General features: G+C 60.6%; 2 protein-coding genes across 17 annotated transcripts in view; one reads left to right on the forward strand and one right to left on the reverse strand.

Annotated features, from left to right (window-relative positions):
• Nucleotides 1–1526: 1526 nt before the first annotated feature.
• Nucleotides 1527–19244, reverse strand: PWWP3A (PWWP domain containing 3A, DNA repair factor). Of its 15 annotated transcripts, none has more exons than XM_047848258.1 (15): nt 19189–19244; nt 18221–18346; nt 17510–17595; nt 16346–16416; nt 16114–16224; nt 14025–14867; nt 12512–12613; nt 10558–10628; nt 9137–9213; nt 8406–8466; nt 6601–6676; nt 6179–6229; nt 5199–5635; nt 3605–3693; nt 1527–1848 (listed from the first exon to the last, which is right to left on the reverse strand). In XM_047848258.1, the coding sequence occupies exons 2-15, from the start codon at nt 18275–18277 to the stop codon at nt 1794–1796; spliced, it is 2187 nt and encodes a 728-aa protein (XP_047704214.1). In that variant the 5' UTR covers nt 18278–18346; nt 19189–19244; the 3' UTR covers nt 1527–1793. The 15 variants fall into 15 exon arrangements, with proteins under 15 accessions (XP_047704214.1, XP_047704211.1, XP_047704212.1 ...); XM_047848255.1 differs by having other exon boundaries at nt 6179–6274; XM_047848256.1 differs by having other exon boundaries at nt 6179–6274; nt 19076–19192.
• An 86-nt stretch (nt 19245–19330) lies between these two features.
• Nucleotides 19331–19716, forward strand: part of LOC125159708 (translation initiation factor IF-2-like) — a 31339-nt gene continuing 30953 nt past the window's right edge. For both annotated transcript variants that reach the window (XR_007149890.1, XM_047848271.1), the window contains exon 1: nt 19331–19670. The gene's annotated coding sequence lies outside the window, so the exon portion shown is untranslated. The remainder of the gene's footprint in view (nt 19671–19716) is intronic.

Genomic DNA, 19716 nt, shown 5'->3' on the forward strand with positions numbered 1-19716 from the left:
CTGTGAATTGGGGATGGGGGGGGGGGGGGAGACCCGGGACGGTGGGGGATGGGCAGTTTCTTGAACAGATGTTCAGATTCTTACCCCGTACACAGTACGTGACTTTTGTTTTTTGTAAAGTTTATTTGTTTTGAGAGAGAGCGCCAGTGGAGGAGGGGCAGAGACAGAAGACAGAGGATTCCAAGCAGGCTCCGTGCTGTCACCTCAGAGCCCCACACAGGGCTCGAATCAATACGAACCTTGGGACCGGGCCCTAAGCCAAAATCAAGGGTCAGATGCTTAACTGACTGAGCCACCCAGGCGCCCTGCTTTTAAGATTTTACTTTTAAGTAACCTCTAGTGGGCCCGATGGGGGGCTCTAACCTACCAAGAGTCAAGGCACCACCTGAGCCAGCAAGGTATCCCCACCCCCACCCCCCCAGCACCGAAATAATTCAAGATTCTTTTTTTAGATAAGCAGTAGACTTGAAGAGGTACCAAGGTGCGTGCAAGGACATCCCCATCCCAAGAAGTAGGGATGGGGGCGAGCGGTGACCACAGGAAGAGGTGGGACTGTTGCTTTGCGCCTCTGGGCCGGGGTTTTGTTTTGTTTTTTTGTTTTTGTTTTTTTTTAGTATTTTTTTAAATTTTTTTTTTTTTTTAACATTTATTTATTTTTGAGACAGAGAGAGAGCATGAACAGGGGAAGGTCAGAGAAAGAGGGAGACACAGAATCTGAAACAGGCTCCAGGCTCTGAGCTGTCAGCACAGAGCCCGACGCGGGGCTTGAACCCACGGACCGCGAGATCATGACCTGAGCCAAAGTCGGACGCTCAACCGACTGAGCCACCCAGGCACCCCTGGGCCGGGGTTTTGAAACGAACCTCCCCTCCGTGGACTTCCAAGTACAACCTTCCGTCAACTTACAGTAAATAATTCATTTGAGCACGGCTGTGACAGGTCGCTAGATGTCTGGGACTCTGTGCAAGGTCCGGCCAGGTGAAACTAAGTCAAGATCCTTTATGTGGCAGGTCACCAAAGGTCAGGGTCCCGAGCTGGGGACGCTCAGGCCATCGGCGTGACGAGACCTGCCCCCTTTCTTTGTGTCGGGGCAGGAACGGGAGCCTGGCCTCCAGACGAAGGCCGTTGTCTGCAGGAACCGGCCGGAGTGGCACTCGCGGCCCCCACGGCGCGACCCCACGGCCGCACACACAACGACCTCTGCCGTTGTGAGTATGACATCACAGCTCTCCAGGCAGATCAGCTACCCCTGGGGCCTGCTGGTGAGACGATGCTCCGCGCCAGGCCAGATGCGGCCACGCGTGAAAATGCACGCGATGGGACACTGTGGTGGCGGGCTCGCACTGTGACGCGCTCCCCACGCGGGGACGGAGTGGAACGAGGCCGTCGCCAAGTGTACGTTCCACGTGTTCTTGTGCGCGAGGAGTCACAGCAAATGCTACAGCACGAGATACCGGAGCGACACCGCGGACTCAGGGCCCACCTGGGGACAGACGCAGGTGATCTGGAGGCAGACACGCACGTTGGGCTGTTTTAAAACCCTTTAATACTGGATACAATGCTTTTTAACATAAAAAAACAAATGTGCACCTTACGTTAAACAATACAGCACAGTCACAAATAATAATATGAAGGAAAATAAAAACATTTGCTTCAAAAACCTTTCAGGAACTGTACCTTCCAAAAAAAGCCAGGAAAACAGAAGCCACAGCTGAGCAGCACGCACACTCCAGCCCCCACGAGGATGGCACGGACCCACCGGCCACAGGACCCGCGCAGCAGCCCCTCCAGCGTCAGCACCGCTGACTCCTTTCTTCCAGGAGCTGGTTATCAAACATTTCTTTTTCCCTTCAGAAAATAAAAGGAGATAACCTCATTTTAATAATTCATTGTGTCTTTTTTTTTTAGTGTTCGTTTATTCTTCAGAGACAGAGCGTGAGCAGGGGAGAGGCAGAGAGAGGAGACACAGAATCCCAAGCAGGCTCCAGGCTCTGAGCCCAACGCGGGGCTTGAACCCACGAGCCACAGGATCATGACCTGAGCAGAAGCCTCATGCTTAACCGACTGAGCCACCCAGGTGCCCCAGGAATTCACTGTGTCTTCAAGAGTGGGAAAGAGTCGGTGTTCCATGGGGACAGGGTCTCAGTTTAGGGAGACAGAAAGTTCTGGAGACAGACGCTGGGGGCAAGACAGCTGGGGGCAAGCCGCTGAGCTGTGCGTGGAGACAGTTGAAGAAGGCGAATTCTGTGTTATGCGCATCTCACGATTTTTTTAAAATAAACTCTTTAAAGAAAGTGAAATATCAGACTGTCCTCGCTAAGCGCACCCTGCTAAGGAATCACATAACTGAGGCACGGCGTGTCACACTTGTCCAGGCGGCCACAGTGACAGAAGTCACGGACGCAGATGGCGCCTAGCAAAGCGCCTGCAAGTCCACGTGAGCACGCGGCTCCGGCGGAACGTGAGGCCGCTTCGTGGGGCAGGAAGACCGGCCGCCCTGCCCTCGGTTCAAGGCCACGTCCCTGGGGTCCGTCATCGGCACGGCCAGCGTCGTCTCCGTGGTGCCCGACACGTTCGTGGCAGGTAAAGGGTGCGGATACTCCCGACGCTCTGACGCTGGTGACCCAGGGCAGCAGCAAAGCGTGAAGATGGAGCCGTCCTCACCGGCGGAGCGGCCAGTCCCGGAGAGGCGCTCCGGACACGGGCGCCCCCGCCCCGCTCGCCCGAGAACAGCGTTCCCTATCTGTGTGTGGAGGGCGCCACACCGGACGGAGATCCAGGGCCAGAGACACCGAGTTTCCCGAAGGCCCTTCTTGGTCTGCTTAGTGCAGCCGGGTCAACCCTCCCGCACGCAGAGCCACACTGGCTCTTCCGTGGACAGTGACGCAGGAGGCCTCCCCACCCACCGAGGCGCACACCAGCAGCCCGGGGCAGTGTGCCCAGCTGGCCCCGGACAGAGACCCTGGCCCGTGACTCTAGTTGAGTCTTCAGCCTGTCACAGCCACGCGGGCCCCGCCTGTTCCCAGCGAGGCCTGGCAGCAAGCCCAGAGACAGGATTAGGGGCTCTGGGGGCCAAAAATCCAAGGGCGGTGAACTATGCCGACGGAAGAGAAACATCTTGATCACCACATTCTTCTGACCGGCTAGGAATGGGCCAGGGCGAGTGCCGCCACGTAATCCTACTGTGTTTTCTCAGCGGCCACGGCATCGGGGCAAGGGGGAGAGAGTTTGAAATGAGTGACTGCAAACCGCGATTAGGCTCAGCAAGGCTGGCACGCATCCAGGGAGCGGGCCCGGCGCACGGCCTGCGGACCGTGGCGCGGGCCTGGGCTTGGGTCCAGATCTGCCTGCCCTGACCAGCTCGGGGACCCCGGGCCCCTGTCCAGACTCGCTAGCGGGGAACATCCACCACTGGCTTCGCTGGGTGCCCCCCCGGCAACTCCCGGCCAAGCGCTAACGTGCATTTCGACCGTTCACGATTCGTTCCCCCACCGGGAACCTGAGCCAGCGTGTCAGGAAGAGGGCCTGGGTCACAGCCGCCAGCGAACACGAGCCCTTCCAGACTCGCTGCCGCCGGTCGGGGGCGGCGCCCGGAGCAGCCTACCGGTAGCTGAGCGAAGGTCCTCGGAGGTACTTCGCCTCGGCCGTCTCGTAATCCACGGAGTCCACCGCAGCGATCGCACAGATGATGGCCTGCAAGAGGGCAGGGGGCGCTCAGCCACGGGCGGTGGGCCCACGCCGCACACGGGGCTCGAGGGATGGGCGTGGGGCCCGGGGCGACTTCGGACCAGCCTCCACAAACGTGCACAGATTCCCTGAAGTCTCTGGAGGTTTTTGAATGGCGTCAGTAATGCCGTGTCTTGGGGACGAGGGAGAGAGTTCGTGTCACTAGCAGCAGAGAATGGAAGGCGGGACCCAAACCAACCGGGATGTTTTAGGAAAATCATAAGCTTACTGTTCACACCACAGGGAAAACTACAAGACTGATGGTCCGAGCACGCGATACGTCTGGTGTTGAGTCCTCGTTCACTTTGTTAGATAACGGAATCATGGTTACGTCAGAAAGCCTTTTCAAAGAGCCTGTACGGGGCGCCCGGCAGGCTGGGCTCGTGGAGACCGTGACTCTTGGTTTCTGGGCCCCGAGCTTAGGCCGCCATCGGGCATAGACGCTACTTGAAAATACAATCTTTAGGGGCGCTGGGGTGGCTCGGTCAGTCGAGCGTCCGACTCTGGCTCACGTCACGATCTCGTGGTTTGTGATTTCAAGCCCCACCTCGGGCTCACTGCTGTCAGCGCAGACCCCACCTCGGATCCTCTGTCCTCCGCCCCTCTCCTGCTTACACTCTCCCAAAAATAAATACTGAAAAAAATCTTTACAGCCCCCCCCAACCCGGGCACTGCTGACATCGGGGCACGTTACTCTTGGGGGTGTCCCGGGCACTGTGGGGGTTCAGCAGCATCCCAGGCCCCACCTGCTGGGTGGCTGGAGCCCCCTCAGCGGGAACCACAGCCGTCCCCGCACGGGGACCAGCATCTCTGGGGCAGAACCACCCTATTTGAGAGACACACACTGAAGTACTTCAGGACCAAGAACTGGGGATCCCCCCCGTAGTTATGTAAAGAGAGCTAGAGGTACAAATGGAGAGAGGCCACCATTCCGCACGGGCTACGTGACAGTGTTTTAGTTTTACACCAATCGGAAAGCTTCCAGTTTATATAAAGTTACGGGTTTTTGAGCACGGTAATTTTCTGCACACACACGTACGCGCGAGCAAAGCCCCTGACCCTCCAGATAACCGGTGGGGTCTCGTGTGCTCCTGCCCGGCAAACCCCGGCTGCCGCATCTCCCCAAGCAGCTCCCATTCTGGAAAAGTCCTCGCGTGCATACACGGACAAAGCACTCAGCTCTCGTTCTCCCCTCCCCTCTTCCCCCCACCGGCCACGAGGCTTAACCACGGAGGCCGTCACACCACCCACAGACAGGAGCAGACAGGGCGGGTGCCTGGCTCCACACCACGATGCCCCGCTCCCCCTCCCCCCGCAGACTTCCGGAGACTCCAGCCCCGCAGCAACCCCCCCCCCCCCATACACTGTGGACGGCGCCCCGGCTTCCGGGCAGAGCTGGGAGGGGCTCTCGCCGGGCACCGGCTGCCGATCCCCCACCCCTCACCGCGCGGAACCGGCCTGCGGCCACTCACTTCAGGCAGAAGAACGTCCAGGACGAAGCGGATCCTGTCGGCGTTGATCCGCGCCAGCGCCCTGCTGCCTGTCTCCTGGTAGACGCCCTGGAGGTATTTCACCACCAGGTCCAGCTGCTCCTCGTCCTCCAGGTACGTCTCCACGCAGGTCACGTACTGGCCCGAGTTCAGGAAGGTCTTCAGCCACCGGGACGGCTTCCTGTTCCTCAGGATGGCCCGCAGGTGGCCCTCGGCGCCCCTGGCCTTCACGATGTACTCCACCAGCTTCTGGTTGGCCCGGTCCCGGGCAGCCCGCGAGCGGTCGGGGAGGACCTTCCTGCGAGGCCGCCTCCTTCCCTGAGGGCTCCCCGCCACAGGCTCCTCAGGGTCCCCCTTGCTCAGCTGGGGAAACCTGGTCCCCAACACGTCCTGCTGGATGGACTTGCGGACAGGGTAACCTGCGGAGCACCGACACGTCCTGGGACCGCCGGCCCGGCTGAGAGGACTTCCCGCCACCTCCCGTCGCTAACTGTGGCGCCCAGGCTGCGGGGGAGAGGCCCCGGGCCCCCGGGGAGGGCCCAAGGCAACACGCACAAGGCCTCCTCCTCTGACGGGTCCCCACATCCCTCCCCAGCTCGGCCCGATCCGAGTGTGTGTGGCCCAGGAGAGCGGAGCCGAGCGGAACCCCCGGGCCCCCCGAGGAAGCACGGACTCCTCCGGCCCCACACCGGCAGCCGGGGACAAGGGGGTGCGGCGTACCCGTCGGTTAACCGAAGACCCGGGCCACGGGGAAGGCAGGCGCGAAGCACCGCCAGCCACGCTTTAGAGGCGAGGCCCGGTGCCCAGCGGACAGGGGGCAGGAGGCATGGCGGGGCTTGCCCCTGGAGATCCAGGCTCAGGCTCAGGCTACGGCATGGCCCATCCACCCAGACATCCCCTCCCGAGCTTCAGACACCGAAGACAGCTGCTTCGCGGCTCTGAAGAGGAGTCAGCGGACTTACTTATATCAGCCGCGTAATATTCCAGAAAGGAGCCAGCAAAAGAGCCACAGCCTGCAGAGGGGGCAGGGGGGAGCCCGGTCACCATCAGAGGCGGCTCTGGAAATGCCCCAGGGTGGCTGGGTCAGGACACCTGCGTCACGTCGGCACCACCCAGACCGCTTCCAGCTGACGGAACCCAGCACTGCCGTCAGGGTGCCTCATGGCGCAGAAGGTGCCCAGAAGGGCCGCCGTCTAGACTCCCAACAACAGAACCTGGGGCACACGGAAGCCAGCTCTCCACCTCCCGTCCACACCTAGCAGCTTGGCCCTCGCCTCTGCCGGGGACGAGGCTGCCCCGGGCCCAGGCAGGGAACCCACGGAAGCAGGCCTGCGCCCCGGCGCCCAGGCCGCCCCTCTGTCTGGGGGCTCGCGGGCCCACCTACCGAGCCGGACCCTGTAGTCCGTGATCAGGGAGACGCACCAGCCGATGGCCTGGTCGAAGTCCTCCTTGGCTTCGTTCTGCAACGACAAGGCCCGGACGCAGACGTGAGTGGGAGGCCACGGGGGCTCCTGCGCCCGTCTCCACGCCCCGGCTCCCGCGTCCGGCCAGCAGACGCATGCCGGGTGCGGCAATGCACACGGAGGCCCAGGTCTGGGGCCCGAGCTGCTCGGAAAGGGGTCACGTGTGAGCTGAGCACTTCAGGACAGGAGGGCTGGGGACTCTACGGGACAGAGGCAGACGCCCCCACACGCGGCTGGCGTCAGCCTCACACAGGCAAGACTTGAAAGTCACACAACGTAAACCCTTCCAAGGGGACTCTCGGCGTCCTCTGCTCGGGACAGCGCCGGGTCCGTCGGGAGCAGGGCCGCCCGAGGAGGAAGGACACCTGGCCACCGGGGGGGCGGGGGGCGCCCGCCTAGGCCTCGAGGTTTTCACCTGCAAACCGAGGACCCCTGAGCCGGGACGGGGACCCACCACCTGAGCTCGACCTCCCGGGCCACCTCAGCCCGGCCTCCTCCTGTGGGACAGAGGCAGCGCAGGCGGCTCTGGAGGGAGGGGGGCTCTGGGCTCGGCTGGGCTTGCGGAGCGGCCCCTGGGACAGCGGGCGCTCATCAGGGAAGCACAGGGCACGGCCCGTGGCCTTGACACCAGGACCAAAGCGGTGCAAAGAGTCGCTCCAGGAGGCAGGGGCTCCTTCGGCCAGACCGGCCTCTCGGAGACCCCGCGCTCCCACCCCACAGGTCAGCAGGAAGACAGGGAACAGGCACCATCCCAGCGTCTGGATCACGCGAGGCCACGTGCCATCTTTGTCACAAAACACAATTCTTCACGTGGTTAGAGCACGCAGACCTCAAAGCAAGACTCCTGTCCTCCTCTCCAACTCCTCCGCCCTGGGAAAGCTCCCGGAGCTCTGACGGGGGACTGTGTTTCAGGGGCAGTGGAAGGCCCTGAGGCCACGGCAGGCCCCCTTAGAGAAAGAGACCCCGCCGACGGGCACCCTGACAGGGACAGGGAGCCCAGCGCAGACTGCTGCTCAGGGGCCAAAGTGAGGTCACAGCAGACGAGACAGACGGACAGCAGGGCCACGGCACAGACATACTCCCGTCAGCGGGAGGAGGAGAAGGGTGCCACCTTCCAGACGCCACCCACAGTCCTCAGAACCACACAACCCCTGGGGGGCCTCCATCCTTGAGGCCCCGGGAAATCCTGGCAAACAGCAGGGACAAGCCGCTCCCCCTACAGGAGGTTTCACCGTGACCTGAACTCCAGGAAGCCGCTCCCCAGGCTGGGAAAAGACCGGCACCCGAGGGAGGCCAGCGGGCCCCTACCCCCCGCCCCCCAGCCGGCCTCGCGTTTTGAAAGCTGGCGTCTCAGAGTCAAACAGACCACGTGCTCTATGGACACGTGGCTCGTGGGCTCGTTGTACGACCAAGAGTCGACCACGGCGCTTCGGCGCGGGGTCTCGGCCACCGGGAAGCCCAGGAAGCCCCTGGGGGGCACCGTCGCGGTCTCTGTCACACGGGCGGCCTCTGCACGACGGCCCGCGGAAGGGGCCGGCCTCGCACCGGGCAAACTGTCCTCTGCGCCAAAGCCCCACCCGTACGACGAGGGGACGAGGGGACGGCTGGCAGCCTCCCCTGGGACGGCGGTCCCCACCAGGCACAGCACCACGGACCGGATCACGCGGGGAGCAGGGCCACCAGCTGCCAAGGGAGTCATTTACAGAAACACCGGCAATCCACCTACCAGAAGTTCCTGTTTCTCTTTGCAGTCAAAGTGCTTCAATCTCCGGAGAGACACGGTGATGCTAGAAGCAGACGAGCAAAGCTTAACACGAAGGAACCCGGCCTCCCGACGTGAGAAAACGCCTCCCTTTCCTCTGCTGAAACCAGCCAGGGCCACGGGGGCCTCTGCCAGCACCGGCTTCCCGATCGAAGGCCATCGCTCTCCGGGCTGCCCGGGGAAGCCCCTCAGAGACAGGCCCGGCAGGTGACCGGCAGGCCCCGAGAGGACCCCTAGGGGACACAGCCGAGGACGCCCACGGGAGGCGGAGGCAGCAACCCAGGGCCAGAGGGTCAGAGGCCAGCTCTACGTGTTCGCCTCCAAAACGTGTTTCTGAAGTGCCCTTTGAGCAGAAGGGGATGTTCGTGTGCATTTTCTTCCCAGGACGGGGGACCAGTAGAGGGTGACCAGACAACCAAGCAAATGGCGGAAGTCGGGGAGGCAGGCCGCCGCTCACAGCACCCGCCCGAGTCACAGTACGGTTTGTGGGGAATGGCGGGATCCAAGGGGTGTCCGGACCTCACTTCAGAGCCGGCAGATAGAGCGCGGACAACTGGACCGTCTGGTCCCTCTGTCTGGATTCTTCCCCCGGGAGCTGGATCACAGGGCCTGCCCCGCCCCCCCCGACCTCAGTGCCCCCGAGCGGCCAGGCCTTCACTGGGGAACCGTCTACAGAGAGCAGAGAGCTGCGTTACCCTCTCCCTTTCGGGTCCATGTGCCCCTCAATGAAGAGCACGCTGGCTTTCTTCTCCCTTCGCCGGACGCTCTTGACCTGTTGGCAAATCCGAGAAAACAAAGCGTCAAGAACCCAGAAGAAGGCACGGGTCTGAAATACGCTCTTGACACGTTTCCGTTGTGCAGACGGACATGAGCGGCGCGTGGCCAGGAACGTGGCCGGCCGGGAGAATGGACAAAGTCCGCGTGGGACACGCTCAAACACCGCCCGGCTGCTCCGTGCACTGCCGTCAGCGCTCACGGTGGAGCAGGACCACGTGGGCTTTGCTTTCTTTTCTTTTGTGACGCAGAGCGCAAAGCCCACTGCTTCTGACCACCTGTGTGTGTGACACGTGGACCCTCCCCTGCCTCAGCAGGGCAAGCTCATCCTCATTTTCAGGACGAGAAACGTGAACAGAGAGAGTGGCGACCAGCCGAGGACACAGGGAAGCAGGGTGCCTGACTCTGGCCAGCCTCCCCGCCCCCCTGGCACCCCTCCGGGTCCCCGGCTCAGCCATAAACCAAGGGCACATCCGCTCCCCAGCGGGGCCCCCAGGGCACTGGCGAAAAGGAGGTGGTCCGGGAAAAGGTGCCAATCGCAAGGGGCACGCGAGTGCTGAAAGTAAGCCGAGGGGCCCCGATCGACGACTCCCCACAACTGTGACAAGACGCTGACCCGAGTACCACCCCCCCACCCCCCCCCCGCTTCTACCTGAGCCTGTGCTCGAGCCACACGTTCTGCCCATATGCGAACCACACTTGCTGCTACGGCCAGTCAGCCCCATCCACGGAGGCCAGCCTCGCAGCAACAGGAGTGTCTCCCGACTCCGGCAAACGTCTTCCTTATTACACGTCACTGTCTCTGACCGCGAGTTAAAGAACTACAGCTAACATTGCAGGGTCCTGTCCACACCGCAGGGGCACAGAGGAGGATACGGCATGGAGGGGCTGACAGCCAGGATGCTGCCTTTGCCCAAAAATAAACGGACAGCCTGCAGCGTCCCGGCCCGGAGAAAGCCAGGAGTTCGCTGCGCTGGGGCTCAGTCACCGCACGTGCGCAACCGGCCCCTGCCCCAAAACCTCACCCAGCTCGACGCTCCCGCGGGGGAAAGGTTTCAAGTGCACAACGTCAGACATGAGCAAATCGCAGACCTCCCTTCAGGCAGGTTTTCCTGAGCCTGCCCGGCAGAGATTGGGCCCAGGACCCTCACACTCAACTGCGCCCAAATGATCAAACACCCCTTACTCAGACAAACGTCTCCAGAAACCTTGCTCGTAATTATAAGCCCATCGGTTTTCCCCGGGGAAAATATCTGCCGGCGTCCAAACGACAACAGCAGAGCGCGAGTGAGCCGAAGGGTGGGGGTTGCCGCGGGGCCCCCGGAGCCGGCCCCATGCTCACCACTGCTGGCCAGAAGGGGTACTTCTGGTGTTTCAGCCAGACCAGCATTCCTACTTCAAAGGAGCGTGGTTCTAGAATTAAAAAGAAACAAAGACAAAAAGAACATTAAGTCAGCTCCCTGTCATGCACCAAATTCAACAACTTAAGAGAAAACAATTGTTGGGACTTGGCCTGAATCTGACGCGCCCTAACTCCGGTCAGAGACCCCAGCGGCTGGGACGGCATCCAAGGGCCAGTCGTGAGCACGCCCTGCGGTTAAGAGCTGGTTTCTTCACGGGACGATACGCCTGGTCACGCAGGTGGTGACGCGGGAAGGTGCCAGGCAGGGGGCACTCAGTACTACCTTTGCCACTTGCCTGTAAATCTCAAATTCTTCCAAAGTAGAACATTTTTTAAAAAGCGTGGCACAGAAACCCCAACGCGAGAACCAGATTCCTAGGAGGCTCATCAGTCTGAAAAACGGGACTCTTAAAAAGCAAAAAACAAAAAATAAAAAAAGCCCAAAAGGAATCGCTGAAATCATCATTTGCTAACTCCGTGTTTGTGAACAAAGTTTGACAGGATTTCCGGCCCCAAGCCACCACACTGCAGAACAGAATCACAGTTGGAACCGAGACAATCAGGTCACAAAACCCCGCAGACACGAGGCCGCCCTTCCCTGCCTGCGGAGCCGCCCCGGCGACCAGCGGGCGCAGCGACAGGAGCACGGCCGGCCGGCGAGCGGGCGCCTGGCATCCATCTGGCGAAAAGCACCCAGTTTCTGAGAGAACCGTCAGGGCCCCGGGAGGACAAACAGGTCTCGGCAAACACCCAGCCGGACGTCAGGCTGCCGCGGGGGGGGACGGGGAGAAGACCAAACCAGATGGAAGCACAAAACAGGGCCGAGAGCAAGTGCGGTGGCTTCTCGGGGCCGTGGGGACCCAGCAACCCCCTCCGCTGGCGGCGGCCGAGAGGAAAACGCCCTTGAGGAAGAAGGCCCAGTGTCCCTTCTCCGGTGAGCTCTGCCCTGCTCCCTGCTCCCGGGAGCCAAGCCTACACAGAGCTCCCTCCCAGAGGTTTGTGCCCTGCGGGCTGCAGCCCCCCATGGGGGAACTATCTAGATAACTGAAGGTGGGGTAGGGCTCAGTAAGTAACAAATCGTTGCCACGAAGAGTCATCGGAAGACCACGCGGAAACAAACGTAAAGCGTGTCCGGTCAACAAGTTACAAAAAGGAAAACCGCACGGAACGGGGCGTGTCTGGAGAAAAGAGCCGAGTCCTAAGAGCGCGACCGGCACGGTGGCCTCCCGGGGTACGGTGGGGGCGACCCTTGAAGGAGGGGTTCCCCCACACTGTACTCTTTCTGCGACATCTTGTGAATCTACAGATTTCATGACGAAAAGGCTAAAAAATATCGGACTACGTTCAAACGGATAGCTCAGGAGTAAGTCTAAACAGAAAATTCGTTCTGAACGATTTACTCCAGGAAACAGACTAACGTGCTGTCGGTCGCTGGTTCGGGATCCAGGTCCGCGCCTCCCACCCTTCCACAGGGGGCCAGGGCACCTCCCCGCACGCATGTTTGCCGGGGGCCTGCAGCACGTGTCGGAGGGGCCCCGGGCCGGAGACCCTGCGTCTCCGGACACGCGTGCAAACGCCATCCCCAAAGGTCCGCGGGCGGCACCGGGCCGCCCCCCCCCCCCCCCCAAGAGTGGCGACGGACCCCTCTCTCCACTTGGCTGTCCTTCCTTCCCACGGAGAGGACGGGATGACACAGAAAGGAAGCCGTGAGCCGGCAGGGAGGGCTGGCCCGTCTCCTCCCAGGGAGTCGCCCTCCCCTTTGTGTGGTGATCCTTGTCAAGACAAAGCGCGCAGAACGCGGCACCTCTGAAGCTTCCGAAGCTGTCAGTGCAGCAGGAGGAAACTGAACTGGCCAGGGGCCGTCAGCCCCCGCGCCCCGCGCCCCGCACCTTACCGTGGTACAACAGGATGCGGGGGGGCTCCTCTTCGTCCTCCTCCTCCTCCAGAACGGAACGGACGGGCGCACGCTGCACGGACTCTCCCGAAGTCGGACGGGCTGCCAATGGCATCAGGCTACTTACTTTCAGCTCTACCGTTCCAGGAACTCATCCCCAGAAACCGTGTCGTGATACGAGACCGTAAACGCAAAAATGAAAGGTCCCGCGTCACGCACGCTTTCACCTTGCCGGATTCAAACAGGGCTCACTTTGACTAACGTACATTCCAAAGAAAGACAAACGAGAGGGAAAGGGGGTGGGGGAGAGGCAGAGAGACCGAGGGAGGGGAGAGGGCTCTCGGTCTCCGAGCACGGCCGGCACACAAAGCAGCGAGCTCCGGCAAGGCGAACGAACAGGGGCCGGGAGAACGCAGGGTCACGGGGAGAGGGGTGCAGCGCACTTCCCTGCGGCCCCTGTAGGCGCTGGGACACGGCCTCGCCGAGTTTAAACTCACAGCAGAAACCCGAGTGTGCAGCCAGGGGATCTCGAGGTACCGAACCACACAGAAATCAGTGGGATACCGCCACGGAAAGACCGGAAGGAGCCATGGTGCGTGACTGCGCGCGCGCGCGCGCGCGCACACACACACACACACACACACACACACACACACACACACAGAAGTGTGTCTCCATAGGAATTCTTAAAAAGTCAGGAGCCCAGGGGCGCCTGGGTGGCTCAGTGGATTAAGTGTCCGACTTTGGCTCAGGTCACGATCTCACAGTTCGTGGGTTCAAGCCCCACGTCAGGCTCTCTGCTGACAGCACAGACCCTGCTTTGGATTCTGTGTCTCCCTCTCTACTGCCCCTTCCCCGCTTTCTCTCTCTCTCTCAAAAATAAATAAGCGTTAAAAAAAAAAAAAAAAGGTTCAAAGCGTTCTGAGTTAATCACTTCTGAGGTTCTCGCCCGTTCAACGGGACCGGCTCCTGCAGGTTTGAGCATCAGAGAGCGTGCGGGGTGCGGCCACAGCGTCCCTCAAGCACCAGGCCCGGCCTCCAGTGACCCGTCCCCTCTCCGGCTCAAAACAAAACCAAAAGCACAGGGATTTGGGAGGCGCCGGGCTAGTTACAACCTGGTGGGAAAGACCACCTAAACAGGAACCAGGAAACATCTGCCCTGCGTTCTGATCTGCTCTCCTTAAGCTCTAGTTAGAAATACACCAGGAGGGGCGCCTGGGTGGCGCAGTCAGTTAAGCGTCCGACTTCAGCCAGGTCACGATCTCGCGGTCCGGGAGTTCGAGCCCCGCGTCGGGCTCTGGGCTGATGGCTCAGAGCCTGGAGCCTGTTTCGGATTCTGTGTCTCCCTCTCTCTCTCTGCCCCTCCCCCATTCATGCTCTGTCTCTCTCTGTCCCAAAAATAAACATTGAAAAAAAAAAAGAAATACACCAGGAGCCGGAGCCGGCCCAGCACGGACCGCGGGAGAACCCCAATCCGCCCTCTGCCAGCACGAGGCGATTCTCGGCCACAGACCTTTAGCTTCCTCCGCGACGACTCGAAGATCTCCCGTCTCCTCCGTGGACGCCCGGGGGGCAGGCAGGTGGAGCCCGGCGGCGCCGGGCAGAGCCCTGCATTTCCCGGGCCCCTGCCTGGGGGACGCCACTGCCCCCGGCTCCAGCCGCGCCGCGGGTGGCCTCTGGCCACTATCGGGGCGAGGCCGCTTGGCAGGGAGGCCTCGGGCGTCCGGGCAGGCCGGGCGCCCTGGGGCTGGGGGCCCGGTGGGGCCAGGCAAAGGTAAGCTGGGGTCTCGTCCTTTGGCCCAGGGACCCTCCTCCTTCACTGTGGGAGGTGCGCCGGGGGCTGGCAGGCGGCTTTCTTCATCGTCTCCCTCCGAGACGGAAGGTGCGCTCTGGCCCGCGGCGGGCTCCTGCGCTGCACTTCTTCCCCTTTTACGAGGGGTTGTCCGACTTGCACAGCACGTTCTCGACCCACGACCATCCTGAGAACCCCCTCTGGCTGGCGGGACCACCAAGGCTTGTGGGCTTGCGCTTTTCCTGAGCTCCTTCTTGTGGTCCACCTTGCACCTGGGGTCCTTTTGACAAGTGGGGGAACCTGACGGCCTCGGGTGGACACGCTCCCTCCTCTCGGGTCCAGACCTGCCCGGCACAGCCTCCTGGACGCAGGAAGAGGCAGGGTCACAGAGCAAGGCGGCCAGTTCCATGGGCTTCTCCCGTGAACACGGAGCGGTTCTTTCTTCCCTAGAAGGGCTTTCTTGAGGCAGACCTGTGCTCTCGTTCAAAACGTCCAGGGCCACTCGAAGCGAGCGTCTGTAGGCCAGCTCCTCTAGGGGTTCAGCAGGAACCTCATTCTGGGAGGCTGCAAGAACGGGAAGCAGACAAAGCCTGGTGACGACCAAGCCACCGGTCACCCAAGGTCCTCCAAGGTCCTCGGTGGCTTTCACACCTGAAGGGAGGTCTGCCCCTCCTCGGCCACATCTTCCCCAAAGGGGGACAAGGCCACAAAACAACAGCGACCGTTTGGGGCCGCGGGGGGCGGGGTGCTCTGCTTTTCCAAAAACAACCTGACTGACCCTGACCTGCGTGGCTTACAAAGATAAATCCCTCCAGGTCACCAAACGATGCAGCCAGCTACTCAGACGCTTCCTGCTTCCCGAACTGGCTCAGCCTCACGACTGCAAATTCAATCAGGTCAAGAAAAACCCTCGCCAACCCCACAAAGAACTCGCCAGCACCGAATTCTCGGGTGGCGCCCGTGAAAGGGACCCATCGTGGGCTGGTAGGTTTTCCATACTTCTTTGCAAAGCATTTCAAAGCCAGAAACGAGCATCACGAGCCTTGAGATTTTAGCCTGACCTCCCGGCTGCCATGGTTTTATTTATTCATTCCGACACACAGACCCGGACTGCTTATTTGAACAAGACGACGGCTGCAATGTCACAACTCAGCGGGCACAACACCTCTTGGCACGGTATTTTTCCCCGTTGAATATTAAAGGCTCCCACAAATGACCGGCCCCCGACATGATTGGAACAAATGACGAGGAGCGTCCGAGAGGGGGTGGCCAACGCCACCTAAGATGTGCCCAGTGGACGCCGCTTTGAACAAAAGCAGTTTTTCCGACGACATAGGAAAATAGATCCTATTTCCTAAACACCCCCGGGAGGACTCCCGGTCAGCCTTTTCACAAGACCAACAGCTCTCGGTACAGGGGGTGCGTGCCCCCACTCCAAGGCGACAGAAGACACTTCTACTTGGTCTGCCGAGTGGCCACCAGGTGAGCAGGCACTCAGCCCCAGCACCGCGAGGCTCGGGTGCTCCCACCTAGGAGAGGCGAAGGGGTGGGTGTCGGCCTCCCATCTCCCACCGGCCTCGCCCCCACCCAGGAGGGCACTGGCACACGGGGGGCGTCCCACAGTGATGCTGGTCACATAGTCCTTTCTCCCCAGAGCCCAGCTAGGGAATGTAAATACGCAATCCACTGCTCTCAACCCCCGGGCAGAGAAAAGAACAGCGCCAAGACCATTTCTGCAGTCTTGCTATGGGATGGGGGCGGGAAGAGAAAGGACGCGTCTTCCCCCCTCTCCTCACGGAGGCAAACGCACTCCGGGTCTCATTCTTATGTACACCGGAGGCCACGGATGCGACCAGCAGATCCCAACGCTCGCAGACGGCCGCGCAGGGAGTCCGGAACAGGATCGGTCCCAGGGTAGACTCTGCAAGGGTTTAAGAAAGCGGATCCATTTTCTTCTCCTCCTTCAGCTCGGGGTCCCCTGGGAAGCGGGGTCTTTCCACTCTCCCATGCTGTCTCTTTGTTACCTAAAGATGTGCTCTTACCCAACGTGGAAGCGATTCGTTCGATGTGAGCCATCTTCAAGGCCTCCACTTCCGTGCTCCTCACCTTAATCCTGCGGGGACAGAAACGCCCGTTACCTGCTACCAGCCAAGGCCGCGAAGACATTTTCAAACGTGCTTTTCTTTAGATGACAAAAGAGTTACATTCATTTCCTTCCTTCTCAACCTTGCGCTTAAACCAAAAGTCACGGCCAACTAGGAATTCGTGTGCCTGAGGTTAGAGGCGGTAAGGACCCTGGTGAATGTGGCTTTTTTGCTTTTTTCCCTTTTAAGACAGAAAAGGTTGGCTGGATTTAAGAGTAAAAATGAATTCAAATTGTGACTTTTATGAGGCAACTCCTTTGTTAGGTTCTCAGAGTAGAAGATAATGTCACCAAAAGCTGTTTACAGCCCAGCAGGTGTGTTTTAGTTTAAAAGGACGCGCTTTCCTTTTAAACTCGAGTATTCAATTACCTTCCCAGCCGCAGGGAAAGTGTGAGCTGGGGACCAAGTGAGCTTAGGAGGCGGCTCTGAAGAGGGACGGGGACCTGGGGAAGCTGTAACCAGAGCGGACGAGGTTTTATTCTCTCTGAATTGGGAATTCTCCCGTCAGACACAGCAATACCACAATCCTACGTGATCTGGGCATTTTAATCATTCTGGCCGATATTTTGTTCTTCTGTCACCGGATAACAAAGGAGAGTAATGCTGCCCCGTAGCCGAGCATCTGCCGTCGGAATGCTAAATAATAGCTTCTTACTGGACGGACAGGCTGAAACAGCAAACACGTCAAAACTGACAGGGGCCCGTCCCACAAGTTTCGGAGAAAAACACACGCAAATCTGCGGGAAGGAACTATCCGCATGCGAACCCCAACAAGCGCTTCCCCTGCGTGTTATTTATGCTTGTTGTTTTCGTAACGCTCTCTCTCACACAGAGCCCTTCGTATAAATGTTCATTTGCAGACAGACGTAAAGAAAAAAAAAAAAAATCAGCGTTTGCCTCTTAAGGGTATGATGAACACAGGTCAGTTACAGTAACTAAAGAGTTAACAAGCGCTTAAGAGTTTCCTTCACTTTTTGGCAGGGGGACAGTAAAAGAAATCCCATTCAGAAAAAAAGATAACATTTAAAAAAAAAAAAAAAAAAAGACCCCACAACACTTAACTTTTCATCTAGGGAGAGTATTTGAACACTTAGAAAAAATTCCTTTTTCCTCTTAGTTTTTGTTGCCACCTCCGTTCTGGCCAAAACCTGTATTAAAAAAATAAAGCAGAACACGAAACAAAACAGAACCAAAAAAACACAAAATCCTTGTTACTAAGACACAACAAACAGTGGACGCGAAGCAGCTCTGGGCAGCGCGGCCGCGGCCGGTAACTCTGAAAACGTACCACCCCCAGACCTCAGCAACCTCCTGTCTAATCCTGCCCTTCCACAGATGGGGAAACCAAGGCCCTCGGGGTCAGGGGCTGACCCAGGCGGGGAGCAGGGTCCCGGCCTGGCAGTGCAGCACTCTGCCGGTTGCCTTGCTAGAAAGTGTCCCCGAGGCACGCCCATTATTTACTACCACAAGGCTCCCTTCCAGACATTTCCTGGAATTACATACTGCCTCACAGCCCTTTTTAAAGCAGAGTCTGTTAATTTTCCTAAGTGTAGAAAAAAGAACACTTCCGGAAGCGTAACCTTGTAAGCAGCAGACCAGAAAGAACCCCATTAACCGGGGAATGCGCGAGGTTCGGCGCCAAGAGAGCCGGGCGCCAACCGCTCGGGCTCAATTATGTCACCGAAAGAACTCCGAGCTCCCTCCCGATGAAGATTTTACTTGTCACCCAAAAGTCACTTCTACTTCCTGAAATTACGCAACAACGGCTGTCACCTTTGCAGGCCACAATCGCTTTTCCCATCTGCAGAGGACATACTTGGCGTCGGTCATGACTTAGACTCATGTGGCCGGTGGTAGTGATTTGGCACAAAGTACTGGAAGGTCTGACCCCACGTGCCCCTGCAACAAGATTGGCACCGTGGTTCACAGACGGGACCCTCAAGGGCAAGGGCCACTGGGGCTTAAGAGGGTCACTCCTGTAATCCCGCGCGGAGATGCTCAGCGTCAAGAAGAAACGGCTGGCCTGGGTACCCGGGGAGGCGCCCGCCCTTCTCTTGGAAATAAAATGCAGCCGCCGCCGCCCCCCACCCCCAGGGTCTGTCTGGCTCCCGCCTAACAGGCTCCCGAGCAACTCTTCTGCGTGCCGAAGGCCTGCCTCCCACCTTCGCACGGAAAGCGATTTAAACAAAGCTTACAACCCTCCCCCGTTTGGGGAGTGAACAGTTGCCCCCAGTTGCAAAAAAAAAAATAAAAATAATAAAATGGGAGGAAACGGCCGCTCTTTTCGCCTGCTCTGGCCCTGGAAGGACGGGGACAGCTGCGGGCCGCTCGTCACCGCAGGGGACACACAGGCCTGGCTACGCACGGAGAGCAGAGGGGGGCTCGTTCGCGCACAGAGGGGCGCAGGCGGCGGGCGAAGGCGGTTGCGGACGGGGACCCGGGGAGGGACGGGGGCGCACGCAGCCGACGAGGGGCCGCGGTGGACAGAGAAAGGGGCGAAAGCGGCGGCCCCCTCCCCCCGCGCTCAACGCCCCGGGGAGGGCCTCCTTTGGGGGTTCGCTCCTCCCCCCCCAGGCCCGGCCCGGCCGCCTCAGCCCCCGCCCGCCAACCGCGGGCCGCGGGGCTCACCGGGCGGCCGGCCTCCCCAGCGCGGTGGCCCCGAGCCCCGAGCGGAGAGCGAGGAGGCCGTGGCGGCCCAACGGCGTCGGCACCCGAGCCTCCCCACCCGAGCCCGCGCTCACCGCCTCCGCCGCCGCAGCCGCCGCTCCCCGCGGGCCGGGGGCGGGGCCGGCCTGGCGGCGCCGCCAAGCTCCACCCCCGCCGCCGACCAATGGGGCGCGCGCACCCGCCCCGGGCCCCGCCCCTTCCGCCTGGCTGGGCGTGAGCGCGCGGTGGACGGACAGGAGCCGGGCGGGCAGGCGGGCGCGCGCGCGCGCGCGCGCACGAGAGGCAGAGTGACTGACGGGCGCCTGGAGGGCTAGCGGGCGCGAAGCCGGGGGGCGCGTAGCGGGCGGCGAGGGCGGCCGGCCCGGCACGCGAGCCTGTGAGAGGGTTCGGCCGAGTTCCCTTTGTGAACCCGCCTCCGGGCGGCGCGGCCTGTCGAAGGCGGCCTCCCGTGGCGCGAGAGAACCTTCCAGAGCCTTCCAGAACCTTCACGTTCCTGAGGCGCCACGTGCTGCCGCGGCTCCCACGGCGCAGCCTCTGGGAGCGGCCCGGGAAGCAGGTACCAGCGCGTGGGCCGGGCCGCGGGGTCGCGCCGCTTCTCTCCA

The sequence above is a fragment of the Prionailurus viverrinus genome, unplaced genomic scaffold (genome assembly GCF_022837055.1).
Source record: "Prionailurus viverrinus isolate Anna unplaced genomic scaffold, UM_Priviv_1.0 scaffold_60, whole genome shotgun sequence".
Lineage (NCBI taxonomy): Eukaryota > Metazoa > Chordata > Mammalia > Carnivora > Felidae > Prionailurus > Prionailurus viverrinus.